The sequence below is a fragment of the Typopeltis vanoorti genome, chromosome 7, assembly GCF_054136105.1.
Source record: "Typopeltis vanoorti isolate ZY-2024b chromosome 7, IOZ_Tvanoo_1.0, whole genome shotgun sequence".
NCBI lineage: Eukaryota > Metazoa > Arthropoda > Arachnida > Uropygi > Thelyphonidae > Typopeltis > Typopeltis vanoorti.
The window spans coordinates 147,656,925-147,681,937 of NC_143555.1; the positions used below are offsets into that span (position 1 = coordinate 147,656,925).

Here is a 25,013-nt window from a genome sequence, read left to right on the forward strand (position 1 = left end):
ATTTAAATTTTAATACGCACTTCACATCCATGATAACTTGGATGTATATATACGTCTTGGCCGGTAACGTGGTTAATAAAATTCATAGATAATTGATTTACATCTTGGTTATATTATAAATTAAAGATATCAAGAAATTATATACTTGGTTTAATCATTTATCCAAGTGTCAGGACTGAGGTAACTCGTGGTAAAGGTGGTGTGACTTCACATTACTTGCCTTCATATCCCATAATGTAAAGCATATCTCCTTGCAGACATGTATAATTACCGGGTGCGAAATTTAAGGATGTAAGTGAGAGCATTAGAGTGCAAAAACAGAGGGTGAAAGAAATAACAATTGTGGCTGGTACGAATGAATTGAAAGGTGATAAATTTTTTATGAGAGAGGACTTGAAAGTATTGTTAAAGGTAGCGAAAGAAAAGAGTGACAGAGTTAGAATGGTGAGTCTGTTACCGCGGTATGACAGAGAGGAGTTTAGAAGGAGGGCCATAATCGCAAATGATATTATGCGCAGGTTATGCAGACGGTGTGGTGTGGAATTTGTGGACGTGTGGAATGAGTTTGATGGGCGAAAGGACTTATACAAGATGGATGGCCTGCATTTGAATGGACTTGGTGTGCGGAGACTGGAAAAAGTGTTGCTGAATGAAGTGAAAATGGATGTGCAGAACCAGGGAAACTAGAACTACCAAGGAAGTGGGGAAGTGGATATCCAGACATCAGTGAGACAGTTGAGTGTAAAAATGTATATGATGTACCTGAGCCAGCAATAAGGACAAAAAATGGGAATGGGATATTTAGAATAACGCATCAAGATAGGGGTGGGACAAAGGGAACACTGCAATTCATGTATACTAATGCCAGGAGTATTAGGAACAAGAAGGAAGAATTTTTGGCCTTGATTGGCTCTTCCTGGCCACAGGTTATTGGCATTAGTGAAACATGGCTGACGGAAGATGATATAGTCAGTGGGATAGAATGTGTAGGTTATAGTATATTTAGGAGGGACAGAGAGAATAAAATTGGGGGAGGGGTGTTATTGATGATAGCTGATGAACTGCAGCCAAGGAGAATTGAAGTATTGCAGGATAGTGAAAGGAGCTCATTTGAGGCTATTTGGTGTGAGATTGATACTGGCAGAATAAAATATACAGTTGGGTGCTGCTATAGACCAGGTGATGGAATAGATGGTGGAGATGGTATGCATAAACAAATTGATGAAATGAGTGGAAGGAGGGTAATTATTATGGGGGATTTCAACTATGGTAACATTGATTGGAAGGAGGAGAGGACGCATGTGAGGAAGGAAATGGATTTTATTCAATTATTAAGGGATAACTATCTGAAACAGCATGTAATTGAAAATACTAGGGGTGTGAGAGTGCTTGACCTGGTAATAGTATCTGAGAATTTGACTGTAATGAATATGACCATGTTGCCACCTATTGGTGAGAGTGATCATAAGGTCTTGACCTGGGAGGTGGCTAAAGGTGTGAAATTTGGGATTAAGACAGGGTATATGTGGAATTACCGTGCTGGCAAGTATGACAAGCTTAGGAGATTGCTTGGATCAGTGGCATGGCATGTACAACTGCAAGGGCTGGATGTCGATAGAGCATGGGAAGTGATCAAAGAGCATTTACAGGAGGTTATGGCTGATTGTATACCTAAGATCCAAATAGTGAAACAAGGAGGGGTTAAATGGATGAATAACACCATTAAGCTTGAGCTGCAAAAAAAGAAACACCTATGGAGGGAATTTAAAGAAAGGGGTGACCTGCAGGCACACGAACGGTATAAAGTACAGGCCAGAAGGGTAACGAGTGTGGTAAAAACAGCAAAAGCCGATTATGAAAGGAAACTAGCTATGCAAGCAAAAGAGAATCCCAAACAGTTCTTTCAATATGCTGCAAGCAAGAAAAAAACTGTACATGGCAAAATGATTTTAAGGAATGACGATGGTAAAGAGTTCACTGAACCAGTCGATATAGTGGAGTTACTGAGCACGCACTTTACAAAAGTATATCATCCAGGTGGTGACGTTGAAAAAATAAAGGAACCATTAGTTTATATGGGAATTGTGATGAATGAAGTGGAGGTGAATAGTCTATTACAGAACCTTAATGTGAATACATCTGTGGGATTGGATGGTATACCGGCACGGGTCTTGCATGAAGTGGCTAATGAATTATCAGTGCCCTTGACCATGTTGTTTAATCTGAGTCTCAGGTCTGGCTTAGTCCCGAAGGCGTGGAAAGAGGGGAAAATAGTTTCACTACATAAAGGAGGATCCAAGTCTATGGTTGCAAATTACCGACCGATCAGCATATCAGGAGTCGTAGTCAAGGGAAAAATACAGGAATGGATTGATGAAAATGAGATACTGTACAGAGGACAGCATGGCTTTGTGAAGGGTAGATCATGCCTGAGTAACTTGCTCAAGTTTTATAACAAGGTGACGGCTGAACTGGATAAGGGAAATGGGTTTACAGTGATACTGCTGGACCTGGCAAAGGCGTTTGACAGGATACCACATGGAATTCTAATCCGTAAACTACAACATATGGGAATGGATATAGGGTTGGTGAGATGGATAGCTGGGTGGTTGATGGAGAGATATCAAAGGGTAGTTTATTCAGGAGTAGAGTCCAAAAAACGGCCTGTGACTAGTGGTGTGCCACAGGGTTCTGTTCTTGGACCACTGCTGTTTAATCTGTTCATTAACGATATAGGGAAGGGTCTAAGTGGGACAGTTCATTTGTTCGCTGATGATGCAAAGTTGGGTAGGGCGATAGTGAATGCAGAAGATGTCAAAGTCTTGCAAGATGACTTAGATAGATTGGAGTTCTGGACTAAGGAGAATGGATGTCAATTTAATGTGACAAAATGTAAGGTTATGCATTTCGGAGTGAAAAGATTAACAGCAGTATACCACATTGGTGGAACTGTACTCCAAGAGATTGATGAGGCCAAGGACTTGGGAGTGTTGGTGGATAGGGAGATGAAGTTTAGGGGGCACATTGCAAAAGTAGCAAAATCAGCTCATCAACTCACTTGGTTGTTGAAAAATACCTTGACGAGCAGAGAAAAACAAGTTATTGTACCTCTGTACCGAGCCCTGATAAGACCTCATCTCGACTACTGTGCCCAGATTTGGTCACCTCGGTTCCTTCTTGATGGGGAGGAGGTTGAGAGGAACCAGAGGCGAGTGACTAAGATGATAGCAGGTCTATGGAATGAACCATATGAGAACAGGTTGAAGATTTGTGGGTTGCAGAAACTAGTTGATAGGCGGAAAAGGGGAGATATGATTGAGACATTCAAATTGCTAAAAGGATTCTATAGGATTAATTCAGATGATATTTTTGAGATCAGGACTGGTGGTGGGAGAACTAGGGGACACCCATGGAAGCTGGGCAAGAGCGTGGTTAGCAGGGGTGTTAGAGCTGGGTTCTTTACTTTTAGAGTGGTAAATGAGTGGAATAAGCTGCCAGAATCTGTTGTGGGTGCTATGACAGTGAGCGAGTTCAAGGTGAGGTATGATAAATACTGTGAGAATGTTGAACAGCTGTGTGAACATGATGTTTAGGGCCTCCCTTGATGAGTCTAAGGATTCCTGGAGTAGCCCGTGGTAATAATAATAATAATAATAATAATAATGCTATGCATTATGGGAAGGGTCACTACCCAGACCGGTTTCGACCTTTATTGAGGTCTCTTCAGTGGGAGCCAGATCCTGAGGTGATACCAAGGTTGAAGTAAATGCAGAAGTCATGTTTCAGAAGTCCTGAAAATACTTCAGATGCAAACTTTGTTTGCTTACTTGGATAAAGGATTAAACCAAGTATTTCTTGGTATCTTTAATTTATAGTGTAACCAAGCAAAAAACTTTCAACACTCTGTCTCTAATCCAGAGTATTATAATAATGTGTGACACCTTTTGGCAACTCTTGTAGAAAAATATGACTTCTGCATTATTTTAACCTTGGTATCACTTCTGGGGCTGGCTCCCACTGAAGAGACTTCAGTAAAGGTCGAAACTGGTCTGGGCAGTGACCCTTTCCATAATGCATAGCATTATACATGTCTGCAAGGAGATGTGCTTTGCATTATGTGATACGAAGGCAAGTGATGTGAAGTTATACCATGAGTTAGCTCAGTCCTTAAAATATTTAAGGTGCGAACTTTGTTTGCTTACACTTGGATAAACAGTTTACTAAAAATTTTATCTTATGTATTTTATAATAGCAAAATTTTATAATATAATATTCTATCTGCTGTAATATTTCATTTTGCATGTTTTACAGAACTGCTATTAATCACAGTAGTGGTGTTAGAACGCCAGCTGGTGGAATTATGACTGGTATGTTATTTTGTTATCTGGATTTAAAAAAAAAAATTATGTTTTGCATATTCTCTCAATATAAAAATTCATTTGGAATGAAATATATTAAATAATTAAAACATATCATGAAAGTAGGCCTTTAAGTAATCTTTTATATTAAAATGAACATCAAATCAATAATTATATATAGACTAAACTAAATAATACACACTCAGTAAGTAGTAATTTGTGTAGTAAATTATTGGAGTTCATTACATAGGAAAAGTAGATATTAAAGATCCAACATTATTTCAAAGCAAATGTTTGTAGAAACTTATAAAAATTCATAAAATTTGGCCCAAGAGCTTACGAGAATATAATTCTTGGAGTTTCCTTAACTTGCATTTCTTAAATGAACATGACCGCTGCCCAGGTGCAGATATGTTCACCTTTTATTAGTGCATTTTTTTAAGGTTTCACTGGCCTGACAGCCATTTCGAACTGGTTGGTTCTCTTCAGAGACTAGGCAGAAACTTTAAGAGAGCAAAAACTCTCATTTAGTGCTAAAGAAATCAAAGAAAATAAATTTTCATAAGTTTCTGCAAAAATTCGGCTTTGAAATAATGTTGCATCTTTAATATTCACTTTTCCTGTGTAATTTTACATCGCTGAAATGAAGCCATATGGCTCTTTCTTTAGTAATTATGGAGTTCATATTGTGTTGCCCTCCTAAATGAACTAATGTTTCCTGGTGGATGTGTGAAATATTAAAACGAAAAAAAATATGCTAAACGAAGTTAGATTTATAAAGGTTTATTTTTGTGAGATTTTTTGCTAAATCTCTTGTCTGTTCTCACTGCAATACAGCTAGGTTACAACTGAAGCAAGAGTACAAATGGCAAAACAAATTCTTTCACCAAGTGACATAAATTCATCTAGGGTAGCAAAGGTATTGACCACCACTAATTAACCTGATACTGATTTATTCCTGGTTATAAATGTAACTACTACCAATGTATTCAAGATTAGTTTTATGTTTGTGAGGGGAAAATAAGACTCCAAGATGAACATCAATCTGATAGCCACAATTTAATACAGACTCATGCTGTGCTTTAATTAAAAACAGGAAACAAATGAATCATATACTGAGTAATTACCATTGTGACAAGCCAATACCTGTACTGCAAATTCCTACCTGCTTAGAATGGCTTGTGTATGCTCACCATTTTTTTTTTTCCATATGTATTTATACACAGATGCAAGACCTTTCTCAACTTCTGTGCATGTCAAAAAAAAAGAGAATCCCCAATATTAGGGTAATCAATGCGTTTCGTGGGATGATTGTTTATTATTATACGTCAGAAAATTAGCTTTTCTTTTATGAAAATCCTAGTTTTTAAAGTGGTAAGTATTTTGCTTATACAGTAGTTGGAAAATTTACATATAAAGCATGTGATTTTGCCTGTTGGTGACCAATTCGTACATCCTTTATTTCTTTCTCTTCTTCAGCATGAATTGACTATCTTGGCACATTGCCAAGATCGGCTCTACGAAGTGTGGATGTACAATATATAGCGGTACCATCTTGTTCAATACTGCCAGATTAGATAAGCATTATACATAAATTTTAATTCTATCAAACAGGCCATTACAGCTTCTACTTTTGCCTTACTTATATAAATTCACTTCTTATATATCAGAATCCATCGTGATTCTGATATATTGGAGAGAGAGAGAGTACAAAGGAGTGTTAAAAATGATATCAGGATTGTGGAATACTGATTATAAAGACAGATTGAGAATTTATAGACTGCAGACACTAGTAAACAGGAGAAAGAGGGGTGATATGATTGAAACTTACAAACTTCTCAAAGGGTCATACAAGATTTAAGTTGATGGAATTTTTCAATTTATGGAGTGTGGGGAAAGGACGAGAGGGCATCCTTGGAAGCTGAGAATGAAGGCTGCCAAGAAAGGTGTGAGGGCTAGATTTTTCTATGAGTCTCTGACTCCCTGGAGGTCTCTCTTATAATAATAATATAACCCATTAATGAAAGTCATTCTTCATGTTTCCTACCCTCTTCTTTATCAGCAACTACTCCCCCAGAAACTGTCCAGTCAGACAGATCAAAGTGCTAAATTTTTTCCTATCCTCCCAAATTCTATCTTCTTGAAAACTCTCCCAGTTCAGATTCCTGTTTTCTGAATCTTCTCTTATCTGGTCTCTCCACCTTTTCCATGGTCTTTTGCCTCTTCCTCTCATTGTTCATTTCATACATTCTTCTTGGTATTTCTTCTAAACTCATTCCCATTATGTGTCCAAACCACTTCAAGCGAAAGTTCATAAGCATTTCTTCAACACATTTTTATGTGTTGAATGATTCTTAATGTTCCCATTTCTTATTCTTTCTTTCCTTGTTTTCTTTCTTTTTTTTTGTGCTAATATTCTTCTTAAAACTTCCATTTTCATTATTTGTAGTCTATTTATGTCTCTTTTTTGTTAGTCTCCATGCCTTTGCTTCATAAGACAAAATGGGCAAAAAAGTCATAAAATTCCTGTACACCTCTTGAGGGTACATGTCACTAAATTAGCTGTATATAAGACAGTGTTCAAACCAGTTTTAACTTATAGATCTAATCTCTTTCTCAGGACTCTCATTTCTGCGGTCTCTAGTCTTTGGTCATTTTACTTCTGACCCAGCTCTCAGATCCATAAGTTAAAACTGGTTTGAACACTGTCTTATATACAGCTAATTTAGTGATCCGACTAATTTCTCTCTTATTCCATATGAATTTATTCAATTGACTTCCTACCATACCAGCTTTGTTGATTTTGTTGTCTATTTCCATATTTAATTTACCATCTTCACTAAAAATCGTGATTAAGTAACTGAAATGTTTTACTTGTTCCACAGGTTCTCCATTCATAATGCTGTTGACATTTTCAACAATTCTACCTATTTTCATTGTCTTTGTCTTTTTAATGCTGACCTTCATACCATATCTATTACAACAGTTATTCAATTTAGTCAGGGAATCTTGCAAACTTGTAGCAGATTTATTTAGAAGTATAACATCGTGCGCATAAAGCAAAGAGCTGACATTAACATCTCCAATTCTGATATCATGTTTAATACCACTTTCCCTCATAATGTGATCCAAATAGATAATGAATAACAGAGGGGATAATGTACATCCTTGTCTCGCATGAGATTTAACATTAAACCATCTTCCTGTACTTCCTTCAATTCTAACTGCTGACTTACAACTCAAATAAAGACTAAGTATTGCTTGATATAATGCCCCATCGACACCATATAATTGTAGCATATTGAATAGCTTCTCTCTTGGCACCTTGTCATATGCCTTTTCCAGATCGACAAAACTTAAATACAGATCTTTGTTATATTCCCATGCTTTCTCGACTGTCGTAAAGTGAAGATCTGATCTTGACAGCCTCTATTTGCATGAATCCAGCTTGTGTTTCACCAAGCTTTTCTTCCACAATTCTTCTCAACTGTTTTTCAAGTATACTTGCATAGATCTTGCCAGGAACACTCACTAGGGAAATTCCTCTGTAATTCTCACATTCAGTTTTTTTTCCCTTTTTATATATGGGCACTATTAGAGCTCTACTCCAATCACTGGGAATTTCGTCGCTCTGTCCAGGCTTTCTGAACTCTTCAGTGCAGCCACTGTAAGACTTTTATACAACCATACATGAGCATTTCTGGTCGAATATCATCTACTCCTGCTGCCTTTCCACATTTCAAGCCTTTGATGGCTTTTTCTACTTGAAGTATGGATATGTATTCCTGACTGCATGCCTGGTCAGTGTTTTTTACCACTGTGTTATCATTGCTTGTTTCATTTAGCAATTTTTCGAAGTAATTACTACATTCTTCAAGGACATCTTTTTCTCCTGTTTTCATATCACCTTTATCATCTCTAACACCTTTTACAGTGCACTCTTTTCTCCATTTCTAAGCTTCTCCAACAACCTCCAGAATATCTTGACACCTTCTTGATATTTATTTTCTATGTTCTTGCCAAAGTCCTCCCATGATTTTTGTTTAGCTAGTTTTACACAGTGTTTGGCTTTCTTACATTTGTCTCTGTATTCTGTAAGAGTAAAAGCTGACTTATTTGCCAGGAACTTTTGATATGCTTTCTTCTTTTCCTTCACTGCCTCTTTAACTTCCTGTGTCCACCATGGAGTTCTGATTTTTCTATCCTTGCAGACAACCTCACCACATGCCTCTCTGGCTGAATCCATCAGGGTTTTCTTCAAGACTTGCCACTGAATCTCCAAGGTTTCGTTCCTATTCTCAAACTCTTTCATTTTTTCTTCAATAATCTTTGTATATGTTAGTACAGTTCACATCTGAGAGCTACTCAACTTTTATTTGCTTTAAAACTTTCTTACATGTCATTGTTTTCAATATGAAATTCAATTTTATCCTGCTCAAGACTAAATAGTGATCACTTCCAATTTCAAATCCTCTGTACACTCTGGTATCCTGCACCAGGGAGAAAACATCACTATCAACAATAACATAGTCAGTGAAACTTTTCTTATTCCTTGCCTCTTCTTTCCATGTGAATTTGTGCACATTTTATGTTGGAACATGGTGATAGTAATAACCAGTCCATGTCCTGAGCAGAAATCCAACAGATATTTGCCATTATTATTAGGTTTGCTCTTTTCTCGAAATTTTCCCAAAATATTTTTGTATGTCTGACAATCATTTCCTACTCTGCTATTCAGATCCCCAACAAGGACCAACTTTCCCTTTTTCATTGTGTCAGTTGCTTTCTCTAAAGCAGTAAAAAATTCCTCCACTTCTACCTTAGTAGAACCTTGTGTTGGACCATAGGCACAAATTAGTCTCATTGTCCAGTTCTCCATTCTCATATTTGCCCACATCACTCTACTTGAGACTGCCTACCATTCAAGAAGATTAGCCTCGTATTTTGTGTTGAATACTATGGATACTCCTTTTCCTGGATTGTCATTGCCTGAATATAACATTTTGTATTTATTATTCAGAAAGGTCTCACCAGTTTTTATCTTTTTTGTTTCAGTCACCCCTATTACGTCGATCTGGTGCTTATCTAATTCCTCAGCTAACTCCATTTCTTTGCTATTCAGGCTTCTTATGTTGATAGTACCGATCTTTAACTCTGGTGATGTTGAGTTGGGGTGTGTTTTCAGATTTGTTCCAGTAGCTGACTTTTTGCTGTTCGCCCTGGTTCCCTGGTGAAATCTACGGGGGCCTTGTTTAACTGGGCGACCAGCCGGCATGAAATTTTGTCATGTTGTACCATCATTTTGTATTTTGGTTTAACCATTAAGAATACAATTTGGTCGACTAAATCCCAAATTGGGAACCCATCCTCGTTTGTTCAGTATCCAGGTAGATACCCAACAGGGTGCACCACGAGAATATGAGGATTGGACATTAGGTCAGAAGCCCTAGTCGGTTCTCCGCATTCCTTTAAAGGCTATGTGGAGGTCTCCTCTCAGTTATACATCTTTGACCCTTAAACACCCCAAAAAAGTAATTTCTCTTAATCAAAAACTTGCACTTCAGTGGAATCTCACTGTACCAAATTTGACTATTTACATTGTTAAAAAAAGGTTTGGCTCAGTGAAATCCTCTTCATTATCTTCTGATCCAATAGATGATCTAAACTGATCATCACTAGAAAGTATATTTCTCAGATATTTGAAGTTTTTATTACTCTTCAAACTTGCCCATTGAATCTAACACTATTAACATTTACATTTTCTCTACAATTTAAAACTATGCTTTCACTCTTTCATGATATTAATATGTAACCCATACTTCTGCATTGCATTGTTCCATTTGTCCACTTTTTTCTGCATCTGTTTTTCTGGATGTGGCTAAATAAATCACCACATCCTCTGTAAACACAGCTGTTTCTTCTTTCTGGTCATTAATTGTTGGACCCCATTCATCAATTCAAGGAAGTAATGGAGATAAGACACTTCCTTTTCACAGTCAATTTTTAAGTGTATACCACTTCAAATTACCAAATTTAGTCTTCATACAGCTCTTATATTTAACATACATATTTTTGATTATTACTGTTTCTTCTTTTTCTATGTTGTCTGCTTTTTCTAAAATTTTTCTCTTTGAACCCAAACAAACAAAAAATTTGAAATTTTTTTTCAAATCAAGAAATTCATAATGTCACTTGAAAATGAAATGTCAGTTGAGCAGGTTTTACATGTAAACTGTAGACTGAACTATACAAGTATTATTGAAGAAAAAATAAAACAGTTTGAAAACAAGAAATAAACTTTGGGAGGTATGTGGTGAAGTTATCTGCAAGGATAGGAAAATAAAAACTCCATGATGGACAAGGTATAGTCCTGGGAAAGAAGAAAGCATATCAAAAATCAAAGACATAAAACATTTCTTTCTGATGTATTTTGTCATTAGGGTATATTTTATTTCTTATGCAGTATATGCTCTCCTAATCGAACAATGTTCACACCCACTGGCAGGATACTTATTGAATTCTTTTGCAACCATAGCCAAATTATTCATAATTGTTCAGATGAGCTGGTTATGCTTAATTTGTTTCTATTATTCTTGGATTAATCTTAGAACTGTTAGCTAGTTATGATTCAAATTTTGCTTTTGATCTTAATTTAAGAGTTAATGCTAGTTTTTTGTTATATCTGTCATATTTAGTATTATTGACTGATATTTTTTCACACCTTTTTCTTAGAATGTATTTCTTTAAGAACTGGATTATTTCATCCCACTGACCACAGATTTATTACAAAATTTACTCTAGGAATAAACTTAAAAACGTTAAGTTATAAAAGGTGTCCCTCAGTACTATCCATTGTCTCTGCCATTAAATAGTGTCTCCCAGTTAATACTTTTCAATTATCTTAGCATACCATCAAAGTTAGTTTTCTAGAAATTCTACCCTCGATACCTTTTAATTGTCATTTTCCCCATAGTGTTAATTCCCCTTTCAAAGTCAAACAGCTCTCACTGAGGGGTTCTGAGTAGTTAATATAACCCATCATTAATTCTTCTATAATATTGTTATCAAATAAAATGTTTTATTCCCTTTATGTGATCTAATATATGTTGCTTTATATAAGTAGTGTTGCTCCAGAAATTTATCAGTTCTTTCATTCTTTGAGTCAGCATCTTCAATATTAAAATCTCTCATTAATAATGCTTTACTTTTCCTTATCTCCCTAAGTAACTGGCTCATAATATTATCATTACTTCCACTACTATGGTGACTTAATCCCTTCTAGAACTGTACAGATACTACCATACTTTTACAAATTCCTATCCTGAAAAGAAATTCAATATTGTTGTTCACATTGTTATAGGTTTAGCAAGAGATGAGAAAGGTATAATGGATGCTAGTTCTGCTGAACAATGCTTGTGGAATATCTATAGAAGAGACATAATGCAAAAACTGTCTATACAGGAAGAGAATCTCTGTTGAGACAGTCATGAATCAGCCAAACTGTTCTTCTGAACAGCATCAAGAATTTTTAAAGAGGTTTTAGGTACATCACCCCAAATAGAGGGAGCATTATTCCAAGGTTGGGTGGATTTGGTCACTCCTGGAACTGTACAGATACCACCATACTTTTACAAATTCCTATCCTGAAAAGAAATTCAATATTTTAATTGAGAAAGTAATTACAGAGAAAGTAACTCAACAGATGAAAATTAGTCTTTGAGTAAAAAAACGGATGCCAAACTTTTTGGATACATGATATCTTGTTTACAAGGATGAAATACTTTTCATCCTTGCGAATGTGACTGCACTGGTTGTCACTCTGCTGTTATCAACCTTCTATAATCATTCCTGCTTCTACTAGTCATGTATCGAAATAATTTCATTGACTAACTGCTACTCATATTGCACTTATGCCATCCTTACTAAGCAAACCACCTACCTGACCTCTCTATCCCCCCCATGCAACTGATTGTTACTATCTTATTCTCTCTCCATAATGCCTTCTTCCATACTGCATGCTTAACCTCTTCATTCATCTGTTTCATTCATGTTTAACCCTATTTAATCTCTTGACCCTTGGATTACAATCATATATGACCTCTGCTAGATAGTTCTTGAGTAGCACCTAAGCAACATTGATTCTCTTTCCATCCTTTTCCTGTTTCCACGATATAGCTACAAACCATCTCCTGAGCTTATTATAATCACCAGCCTTGTTGTTCCACATATATTCCTTCCTCAGATGGCTGGCCTCTACCCAGGTGATCACTCTCATCAAGTGGAGAGAGATTCAATACCCCATTAATAATATCCTCTGATCCGAAATACTTTTGATTCTCACTTCCACTTTGTTACATACTGCCTAAGGTAGTCCTTCAAAAACTTGAAATTCATTCTCTTTTTCCTGGATGCCATCTCTTCATTCCAGTCTATATTATCACAAATACAATCACCCATATGATCATCTTCTTATTTGCTAGACCAATTTGCCTGTACATATTCTTGTCACTGAGTATATCAATGTTCAACTACATATTTCATCCTGCCTCAACACTACTGCCATTATTTTCCCTCTTGCATGGACATTATTCCAGCAATTTTTGGTAGCATGCACTAGAAATTTTTTTTCATTCAGCTAGTGCTTTCACTTATCAAAATGATTGATGAATGGAGGATTCTTTCTGTTACTGAGTATTTGTTTCATTTGACTGGGAGATAGAAGTTTTGGTTTTCCATCATGCAAAACAGAGAAACTATCCAGAAGAACATAAAGTTTATAGTCATAATATGCTAACTTCATAAGCTTAGAGCTTCTTTGACATAATTCCAAACAACCACTTGTCTAGGGGGGGGGGGGAGAGACCTAGACATAAAGGTTCTTCTATAATAGAAGAAATTTTATGTGGCTCTTTTGCATATTAGACTAAATCAGCCAATCTTATGTGGAAGCAGCAGGGATTTTTCTCTTCAAAACTAGATTTCTCTCTCTCTCTCTCTCTCTCTCTCTCTGTGTGTGTGTCTGTCCGTCCACATTTCCTCCATAAACTTGGTATGATAAAAACATTTACACACATAATACAGAAAATATGCTACTAAGACTCATGATCAGTTAATGGTTAAAAATATCTTGTCACAAGATAGCCCACAAACAAGTCTGACCCAGTAGATAAGTTGGAACAGCAAAGTAGATAATTAGATGAGTAACTGAAGCTTAGAAATTTCTACAAGAAGCTATATTATTAAGATATAAAATTTGAACAGCATATAAACGTCTGAATTTTGGACTATAGGACCCAAAATAAATGAACATATATATATATATATCTTGCAAACTTTGTAGTAAGGATTATCATCCTTGTTCAAATGTTACAGAAAGATATACAGTTCAGAAATGAGCACAGCATAGTCACATCTCATGATAGCACACTTACGTGCTACACCAAACTACCAAAACATTTCTACCAAAGTCATAGATAGAATGATATTCTAAAGGAAGTTCCCTATGACAAAAGTATCCTACAATAAACTATTCCTGTAGTCCTTTGAGTTCACAATAGTTGGCTTTTTCTGTAGAAGTTATTGAAATAATGAAGTGTGTAAATATATAAAACTTATTCCTTATTAGTTTTGACTTCATACCTAATAATGAAGGATGTTTCTTTTAAATGTTTACACATGCATCAATCAATAATTCATGAATTTTCTTTATATGCGAGTTGTTTTAATGATACTGAAAGAAGATTGTTATAAACATATGTATATGATGTGCAACTTGTTCCATTTACAGGTAGTCTTGTGCTATTAGCCCTGGGAGTTCTTGCACCATATTTTCATTACATTCCAAAACCGTGCCTTTCTGCACTCATATTTGTTGCTGTATTAAATATGGTTCATTATAAAGATGTTGTGATCATGTGGAGAACAAATAGTAAGTTTTTGTTTTTTAATGTATTAAGTTTTTCACTGATATTTTCAATCAGTCATGCTTATACTACATTTGTAATGTTTTTCTTGAGCATTTAGTATCGTACATTTGGTTTCCTTCAAATATTGACCATGGAGTTCTTTATTTTTCGAATCTTTTAAATTTTTTTGCTGTTTCTTTCTTCTTGTATTGCTTTTTTTGACCCTACCGCAATCAACCCATTTTCAATAATGATTGCAGTAGTTTCATTTAGTATCTTTTCTGTGCTTTCCTTGATTTACATCAATCTCATTCAGTCTACCTTCTTCTGCTGTGTTTCCATGACTTGCAGAAGTTCACATCCCCTACTTTCTCTGGACAGTATAATTAATTTACATGCTGTATGGATATAAGACATGTTTCATTTTCATTACTTTTCATATTTTCCAATCAAGTGCATCCAGATCAATTAGTGTCCAGTCAATTACAATTACAAGAATGGCCTGTGTATCAATTGCTATTAGTGTTGTCCACATGGATCTTTAACTTTAAAATTTTTTGACTCTTTCAGATATTCAGAACCTATTTTCTTTTTGACTTCTGAATGCAAAATTGGAAAAATGTCATCAGCTTTGTTTTCAATGATTAATTTTGGAGCAAGATTTTAACGCGTTCTGTATTAAATGTTTATAAAGTCCAATTCTTGAGGAAGTCAATGACTCAAGGGAGGGACTCTTACTGGTTACACAAAGCCTAAATAACTATCATCTCTCTCTCTCTCTCTGAAAACACCAAAGATATACTTACAACATCCACTAGCAGCCTGTTTCCACATGCTCACCCCATATCATTAGAAGAAACTGGATCTCACATGCTAACCATACCTTTACTCACCTTCCAGGGATGGCTCTGAATTTTTCCTCCACTTGCCATGAGTTTTAAAATATCTTCAACTTGTGGTTACATCAGATGACTATGGTTTAATGGGCACACTTAAGCAAAACAAAATTATGCTACATTATATAAAAGCATTTCATTTATTGTGATAATGAATGATGTTTGTTATAAAAGTATTATTACAAAACATTCTTTTTTATGTTGGCTGCAATAATTTCCTTACTTATTAGATTTATTTGTGAAATAACTAACTTGAGCTCCAATTGTATTGATAATACTTTACAAACAGCAGTATTGGTTATATATGCTTTTATATATATATATATATATATATATATTATCCATTTTATGATCACATTTAGTACATACTTTTTTGTGAAACTAAGCATTACAATATCCACTGTTTCATTGGACATACACAGAGAAATAGCAGTAAATGCTCTGGCACCAGTATACAATGTTTTTATTCTACATAACATAGCATGTTTTCTTTACTAAACTGTTAATGTATGTTCTTTTATAATTTTTTTATGTAGATATTTCTGTGCATTCTTTATATGTTTATGTTACTTTATATGTTTAACTGGTTTACAGAAACTTTTTTTTACATCTGATTAATGTTTGAATTAAAAAAATTAATTAAATGGATGAATTTCATTGTTAATTATGAAATTAAAAAAAAAAAAAAAAAAGGAAGACTTGAAATGTGAAAAGCAGCTGTAGTAGATTTAAATTCTGTCTGAAATATATCAGTGTAAAAGTCTTACAGTGTCTACTGTTACATAATTCAGAATGAATGTTTAGCACTTTGAATCTCAGATGATAGGAATGGAACTAGTACCCATTTGTGATTAAAAAAAAATAGAAACATAAAGAAATTGAGACAGTTGGATTTCTGCTCAGGACATGGACTGGTTATTACTAACACCATGTTCCAACATAAAAATGTGCACAAATTCATATGGAGAGAAGAGGCTAGGAAAAAGAAAAGTCTCATTGACTATGTTATTGTTGATAGTGATGTTTTCTCCCTGGTGCAGGACACCAGAGTGTACAGAGGATTTGAAATTGGAAGTGATCACTATTTAGTCTTGAGCAGGATAAAATTGAATTTCATATTGAAAAGAATAACATGTAAGAAAGTTTTAAAGCAAATAAAAGTTGAGCAGCTCTCAGATATGAACTGTAGACTAAAATACAGAAAGATTAATTAAGGGTATAAAAATCCCTTATTGTTTTTCAGCCAGTGCGCGAAACTACAATCGAGAACTACGATCTGAATGTTTCATGCCGACGAACTGTCGGCGAATCCAAGCGTAAATGACCACTTGGTAGTGCCACACCACGGCAACTCATTGCAAAGGTGGAGCAAGCTCCCTCACTATTCTTGATATTTTCTCATAATGTAAAAACACACAGCTCTTAGGAGATGTAGTACTGTTTTACATTAGGAGGAGAGGTCACTACCCAGACCAGTTTCAACCTTTTTTGAGGTCTCATCAGTGAGTAGCTAGACCTAGAATATCAGGGTTTAAGTGAAAAGAACTTACATACTTTTGCTGTACGATTGCCAGAAAGGTGTGTCACTATATTATATTATACCATATTCTAACTATGATGAAAAGCCAAACATCTATTTTTTCTGGCGAGGTTGATAAGTTAAATGGATAAAAATCCCTAAAATAAGGGATTTTTATCCCCTTAACTTATCAACCTCGCCAGAAAAAATAGCTGTTTGGCTTTTCGTCATACAGAAAGATTATTGAAAAGAAAATGAAAGAGTTTGAGAACAGGAATCAAACCTTGGAGATTCAGTAGCAAACTCTGAAGAAAACATTGATTGATTCTGCCAGAGAGGCATGTGGTGAGGTTGTGTGCAAGGATAAAAAAATCAGAACTCCCTGGTGGACACAGGAAATTAAAGAGGCAGTGAAGGAAAAGAAGAAAGCATATCAAAAGTTCCTGGCAAATAAGTCAGCTTTTACTCTTACAGAATACAGAGACAAATGTAAGAAAGCTAAACAGTGTGTAAAACTAGCTAAACAAAAGTCATGGGAGGACTTTGGCAAGAATATAGAAAATAAATATCAAGAAGGTGGCAAAATATTCTGGAGGTTGTTGAAGAAGCTTAGGAATGGAGGAAAGACTGCTGTAAAAAGAGTTAGAGATGATAAAGGTGACATGAAAACAGGAGAAAAAGATATCCTTGAAGTATGGAGTAAATACTTTGAAAAACTGCTAAATGAAACAAGCAGTGATGACAGCACAGTGATAAAAAACACTGACCAGGCATGCAGTCAGGAATACATATCTATACTTGAAGTAGAATCAAAGGCTTGAAATTTGAAAAGGCAGCAGGAGTAGATGATATTCGACCAGAAATGCTGAAGTATGGTGGTATGAAAGTCTTACAGTGGCTGCACTGCATAGTTCAGAAAGCCTGGACAGAGGGACGAATTCCCGATGATTGGAGTAGAGCTCTCATAGTACCCATATATAAAAAGGGAAATAAAACTGAATGTGAGAATTACAGAGGTATTTCCCTACTGAGTGTTCCTGGCAAGATCTATGCTTGAGAAACGGTTGAGAAGAATTGTGGAAGAAAAGCTTGGTGAAGAACAAGCTGGATTCAGGCCAAAGGCTGTCAGAATCAGATCTTCACTTTACGACAAATAGTCGAGAAAGCATGGGAATATAACAAAGATCTGTATTTAAGTTTTGTCGATTTGGAAAAGGCATATGACAAGGTGCCAAGAGAGAAGCTATTCAATACGCTACAGTTATATGGTGTCGATGGGGCATTATATCAAGCAATACTTAGTCTTTATTTGAGTTGTAAGTCAGCAGTTAGAATTGAAGGAAGTACAGGAAGATGGTTTAATGTTAAATCTGGTGTGAGACAAGGATGTACATTATCCCCTCTGTTATTCATTATCTATATGGATCACATTATGAAGCAAAGTGGTATTAAACCTGATATCAAAATTGGAGATGTTAATGTCAGCTCTTTGCTTTATGCGGATGATGTTATACTTCTAAATAAATCCGCTACAAGTCTGCAAGATTCTCTGACTAAATTGAATAGCTGTTGTAATAGATATGGTATGAAGGTCAGCAATAAAAAGACAAAGACAATGAAAATAGGCAGAATCATCGAAAATGTCAACTGTGTTGTGAATGGAGAACCTGTGGAACAAGTAAAACATTTCAGCTACTTAGGCACGATTTTTACTGATGGTAAATTAAATATAGAAATAGACAACAGAATCAGCAAAGCTGGTATGGTGGGAAGTCAATTGAATAAATTCATATGGAATAAGAGAGAAATTAGTCGGAACACTAAATTAGCTGTATACAAGACAGTGTTCAAACCAGTTTTAACTTATGGATCTGAGAGCTGGGTCAGAAGTAAAACACTTGACCAAAGACTAGAGACCGCAGATATATGAGAGTCCTGAGAAAGATTAGAAGCATGAATAGATGGCATCAATGGCAATATCATATTAAAAATGAGGATATTAGGAAAGAACTTGACATTGTCAGCATCCAGGAATGCGTTAGCAGAGCTAATCTCAGGTGGTATGGTCACTTAAATAGAATGGAACAGGAAAGATTAGCAAAACAAGTGTTCTCTGCCAGGTTGGCAGGAAAATGAACCAGAGGAAGACCAAGATATAGGTGGATTGATACGGTACAAAGTGCCTTAGACGATAGAAATATAAGATCTGATAATGTTGGAGTCTTGACAAGTAACAGACTGATTTGGAGGAATATTGTAGATAGGAAGTTAGTAATGATGTAATTTTTTCATGTAGTACTGTCATATCCTGTACACCCCTTAAGGGTACATGGCAGAAATTTGATGATGATGATGAGAAATTGAGACAGTGAACAGATACCATCAGTGATAGAACAGTGTTAAAAATGAAGAGACAAGAAAAGAATTTGAAATTATTATCATCATTCAAGAATGTACAAGTGGAGCTAATCTAATTTAGTCATGTAAACAAAATACAGATGAAAAATTAGCCAAACATGCAGTCAAATTGGGGGGGGGGACAGAAAAAACCATGAGGTTGCTGTATACATAGCTAAAAATCTCTAGATACCTAGAACTGTATTTTGATGTGATGCAAAAATCATGTATCAGAAGAAGTTTTTTCCATTGTCCTCCATCTAAGGAGTGTTAGAGAATGTCTTGTAGACAAACTGATGAACAACACACCTTAGGGAGAAAAAAAAATCCTGACTTATCGTTTTTTAAAATCTGAATACACCCCTCTCTGTCTTTGGTTTACTCAATGAGTTGTGCATGCCATATATTCTATGACTGTCTTACACCTGCTTGCATCATATTCAGTGTACACATTGCTCTTTTATTTGTGATGTGGTGGAGTTTTATATACAGTCAAACTTTATTGTAATGAGCACAAAAATAATAAGATAATGGTTGTAATGAGCAAAAATTCATAACGATTTTAATTTATGCATGTTCCTAGACAATTGCTCACTTTTATAATGAGTGTACTACACTGATATACCATACAAATTGTGATAACTATGCAAACATTCTTAACTGCTCGGGTAGTTCTTGGAATACCAAATTCTTGGATTAGACAAAAATGGAAAGAGTGACTTAGCTGTTATGGCCACCTGCATCAGATTACAGGTCCGAATTGGTTCCAAAGGACAAGATCCGAATCTTGTCCTTTGGAACCAATCCCTCACTACTTACCTCTCCAGTACTACATTCATTGCTTGATATTTGGATCAGAAGACTAAAAATAACAGTACAACCAAGAAATGAAGCATGAAAATCAAGATTTTCCCAACCTCTTAGCACCTCCAACTGCTGGATCATTGCATTGGAAATGGTAAGCCAGCTGGAGGTTATTATTTTTATTACCCTCCAAGGAATCTAGGAAGACCATAGATCACCCATACCAGGTGTCATACCTTCTCTTAAACTTATTTATACTACATGCACTCACAACTTTAACAGGTAAACTGCTCCACTCATACATACTGCTCTGCGAGAGAAAATTCTAGATCTCACCCCTTTCTTAACCACATGCAAACTTAACTTTCATGGATGTCCCCTTGTCCTTTCCACGTTAATAAAAAATCTCATCAAGCAGTACCCTATAACACCCTTTCAAAAGTTTATAAGCCTTTATCACATCATCCCTCTTGCTTTTGTTTAGTAGTCTCTGCAGTTTATATATTTAATCTGTCCTCATAATCTACATTCCAACTGCTGATATCATCTTTATAACTCTTCATCTTTTCCACAGCTTTTTATCCCAGGAAACTAAATCTGTGCATGGTAGGCTTGGTTCATTTGTATCAAGGCTTTGTAAAGAGGAAAAATGATTTTCTTATCCTCATATGTCAATGTTCATTTCACCATCAAAGCTATCCTCTGAATGTTTACAGTTTTTGCAATGTGACCTTTGAACTTCCTATCTGCCATAACTCCAAGATTCCTAGCCTCACAGTTTCTCCAAGCATAATCCCACCATGCTGATTTCCACAGTTGGAAATCAGCATGTTATATTGTCATACCAAAATGCATAACTTTACATTTATTGTTAATCATTATTACTGCCCACAGGTCCAAACTATTCAAATCAAATAAGTTTGATATAAACAGTAACATCCCTGATTGCCCATGCCTATCTTTGCATCATCAGCAAACAGTTAAACATCTCCTGTCAGGTCCTTCCGAGTATCATTAATATATAGATTGAACAACAATGGCCTAAGGACTGATCCCTAGGATCTCACTAGTCATCTTAAATCTAGCAGATTCATGCCACTATATATCACTTTCTGATACCTGTCCATCAACCCCCCACTTATCTAAGTAGTCAATAGTTTACATTCCAGTCCCGTATCTTCCAGTTTATGTAACAGCTTTTCATGTAGTACCCTATCAAATGCCCTAACAACGTTCTCCAGTATCATAGTGTATCCATTCTATTTATCTAACTCCTCCATAACATTATTATAAAATATGAGCAAATTGCTCAGACATGATCCCTTTAAGTAAACCCATGTTGTTCATTGCAAAGTATAGCTCGTCTCTCAAGCCATTTCTTTATGAGAGTCTGTACCGGCTTTTCTAAAACCTTCACTACCACTCCAGAGATACTGATAGGTCAGTAGTTAACACGTTAGTCTTTGTACCACCCTTGTACAACAGGACTACATTCTTTCATTTGCTGTGGAATCTTTCTTGATCTGAGACTCAATTTATACAAACATGCCAAGCCCAACAGTTTGGCTGAACATTTCTTTAGTATACATGCTGATATCCCTTTCCTCTAAAGGATGTGAATGCCACATTCTGACCTCTACCTACATTAGTTTATACATATCCAGGAGCTTCTAACAGGTTGATCAATGTGTAGCTGCAGACCAACTGTAACTCCACTAAAGTTCAATGTACTTTACATTGTAGAGCTTGATATCAGTTTTATCAACATTTTAGACTTCTAAGGTTTAACCTTAGACACTTCAGTCATGAAACATATCTTTGTTACCCAGTACAGGTTATTTGGATAGCTTATGTCACTGCATAGTGACATAGTAGGACATTAAAATCGTTTTACATCATGTGGTTTATTCATTCAACTTTAGTGTGCTGAATTAGTGCAACATGGAAATCTCATTATAATGAATGTCCTCATTTATTACAGTCTACTCTCACAATAGTAGCTTCTTAGGGACCATAGCAATTGCTTGTTATAGTGAATACTTTGCTGTACTTGATTACCTTTAACATTATGCATGTGGGACTCAGGGCAGAACTTCTTGAATTTCTTATAGTGAGAGTTGATCATCATTATTATTATTACGTAACACCTCCAGGGAGTCCAAAAACTCATCGAGGGAGGGCACCTACTCTACAATTCTTCACCAACTACAACTAACCACAACTACACTAACGCCATCTACTACCTACCACCACCACTAGTATTTCCACAGACAATCATAAACATCCATGCCCACTCTTGGATTCGAATCCACAGCCTTTTAGCTGGAGAGTGGATATGCTAACCACTTGGTCAACCAGACTGGCTGAGGTTTGTAAGGTTTGTGTGATAGGACTGAAGTTAATAGGATTTAATTTTTTAACTCTTTGTTAATAGGACTGAAGTAGCTTGAAAACGTTCTATAATTGGAAAGTCCCATAATCTCTAGAACAAGTTTCTAGATTGTTATCTAATCCTCAGGTCACTCATATAATTTCAAAATAATTTTGAAATTATAAATTCGTTTTTTCATTGTTAGGCTGAGAACTTTTCCGACCACCATTCAGATCACACACAATTTATGTAACAAATTCTGTAGTGTTCTTGATAAAGAATTTGTTACATGCATCAAGGATATTACAGTTGATGAAAATGACATCATGGCTAGCTTGGACATAACGTCTTTGTTCACTAATGTCCCAACAGATGAAGTCCTAACATTACTCAAGGACAAGTTATCCAAAAAAATGTTAGCCTTGCTTACACATTGCATCAGGTCCGGTTACTTCAAATTTCAAGATAATATATACAAACAAAATCATGGACTGGCTATGAGTAATCCTTTATCTCCTGTTCTTGCAAATATTTACTTAGAAGATTTTGAAACCAAGGCTATCTCTTCCTTTATTTTAACACCTAAAGTTTGGAAACGTTATGTGGATGATGTCTTCATTGTTTGGAGCCATGGACATGAATGAATCCCTTATGGTTTTCCTCAAACATCTAATAGCTAACATCAAAGTATTAAGTTTACTGCCGAGCTTGAAACGAATAATTCCTTGCCTTTTCTTGATGTCAAACTGACTCGCTCTTCTGGTTAACTGAAAATATCGATATATAGAAAGCCCACACATACCAACAGATATCTGCACAGTCAGTCCCATCATTTCCCTCCTCATAAGCTTGGAATAATTTCCACCTTGGGACATAGAGCCCGTTTTCTTCTTGATGACCCAAATGAACTGCTTACAGAAATAAACCATCTGAAAACTTCTTTCGAAGTTAATGGATATTCCAAGAAAATCATTGACAAATTCCTTCTTAATCCTCTTAGACATCACTCAGAAGAAACAAATAGATTCAAAGGCAATATAGCTATTCCTTACATAAGTACTGTTTCACATAAATTAGCAAAAGTTCTAAGAAAATACAATATCAGAACCTTGTTCACTCCACTTCCAAAGATCCGTTCCTTAATTAGCCACCCAAAACCTTGTCATCATCATCAACTCAAATACCCTGGTGTATATAAAATATTATGTGATTACAATATTCCTTATTTTGGGCAGAGAGACAAATCTGTCGAAATGCATATGAAAGAGCACATGAGAGACATTACTTACAAGAGACAGCGAGTGAGTGCATTATCAAGTCATATCCTTTTCTCAGCTAATCCTAATGATGATAACCAAAGTCACAAAGTCTGCTGGGAAAAATCTACTAACATCTTCCGTTGCAGTGACGAAATAGAGAGAAAAATTGTGGAATCTAGAGAAATCATTTTCAATCCTGTTCATCTAAATAACAACTTGAGCTACAACCTCCCAGATAGTCATTCAGCTGTAATCATGAACTGGCGTTCACGTGATGCAGCAAGCACGCACTCTCCCAACAATGCAACAAACGAAAGAACAGCTTCAAATACAACTACAACGTTTTCATGTTAATTATGTATAAAGACTGTTTATGTTGTTCATAGTCTTTTAACCCTCAATGTTTAGTGTTTTTTCTTTTATAATGTCACCTGAAGAAGAAGGCTGTTACAGGCTGAAACTAGTAGTGTGTTTATATTAAAACCTTTTTACTTAAATCTCGGTTCTAGTCATTCAATTTTTTCATAAAAAAAAAATATATATATATATATATATATATACAGGGTGATTATAAAATAATGTAAAGTGTTCAGAGCCCTCTAGCAAGTAATGTATTGGAAGAAACACATCAATATTCGGTAGACGTACATAGTGGAACACGTACATAGTGGAACATGGGGAATCGATTTAACGAAAAAAAAAATAGTACCAAAACTCGCCAACAGGGGAAATTTTGGCGCTGCCAAATTAATTTTAGTAGGTGTGACTAATGAATGACTAAATGCCCAATGAGACAGCACACATCAATTTCATGACGTTTATCGTTAATTACAAATGAGGTTCAATATGACCACCATTCTGATGTTCCAGAAACTGCATACGTTGCATAACATTTTCCACAGTGGCTCGCAACATATCGGAATTGATTTGTCTCACGTGTAACGTTATTCGATCTTTCAAAGTTGGAATATCAGGTACATGTCCTTGATACGCAATGCTTTTAAGAAATCCCCACAGCCAAAAGTCACAAGGATTGAGATCAGGCGATCTCAGTGGCCATGGCATGGGAAATGCGCATCTAATGATTCTTCTGTCAGAGAAATGTTGTCGCAAAACACGCTGTCCCTGAAGTCCAATGTGGGGTGGTGCACCATCCTGCATGAAGATGGTCAAATCGAGACATCCTCTTTGCTGCAGTTGTGGAACCACAAAGTTCTGTAGCATACTGGCATACCTGTTAGCATTGACGTAACAGATCACTGGTCCATTTTGGCGATTTTCCTCTTAAAAGTATGGACCGATGATAAAAGATGCCATAAATCTGCACCACACTGCGACTTTGGGTGAGTGGATAGGCATCTGCAGACACATGTGCAGATTACTTGCAGCCCAAATGCGACAGTTGCATGTGTTAATATCACCGTTCAAATATAAGTGCGCTTTGTCATTCCGTAAAATCTGCCACGGCTATGCATCATCCACTTCATGCGCGCTAAGAATCTCA

General features: G+C 35.8%; 1 protein-coding gene across 3 annotated transcripts in view; it reads left to right on the forward strand.

Annotated features, from left to right (window-relative positions):
* The window catches only part of LOC150105176 (sodium-independent sulfate anion transporter-like), a 255,432-nt gene that overhangs the window by 136,476 nt on the left and 93,943 nt on the right, over positions 1-25,013 (forward strand). For all 3 annotated transcript variants that reach the window (XM_090395526.1, XM_090395528.1, XM_090395527.1), the window contains 2 exons: positions 4,312-4,367; positions 14,146-14,286. In XM_090395526.1, coding sequence (XP_090251652.1) covers positions 4,312-4,367; positions 14,146-14,286 — 197 coding nt within the window. The remainder of the gene's footprint in view (positions 1-4,311; positions 4,368-14,145; positions 14,287-25,013) is intronic.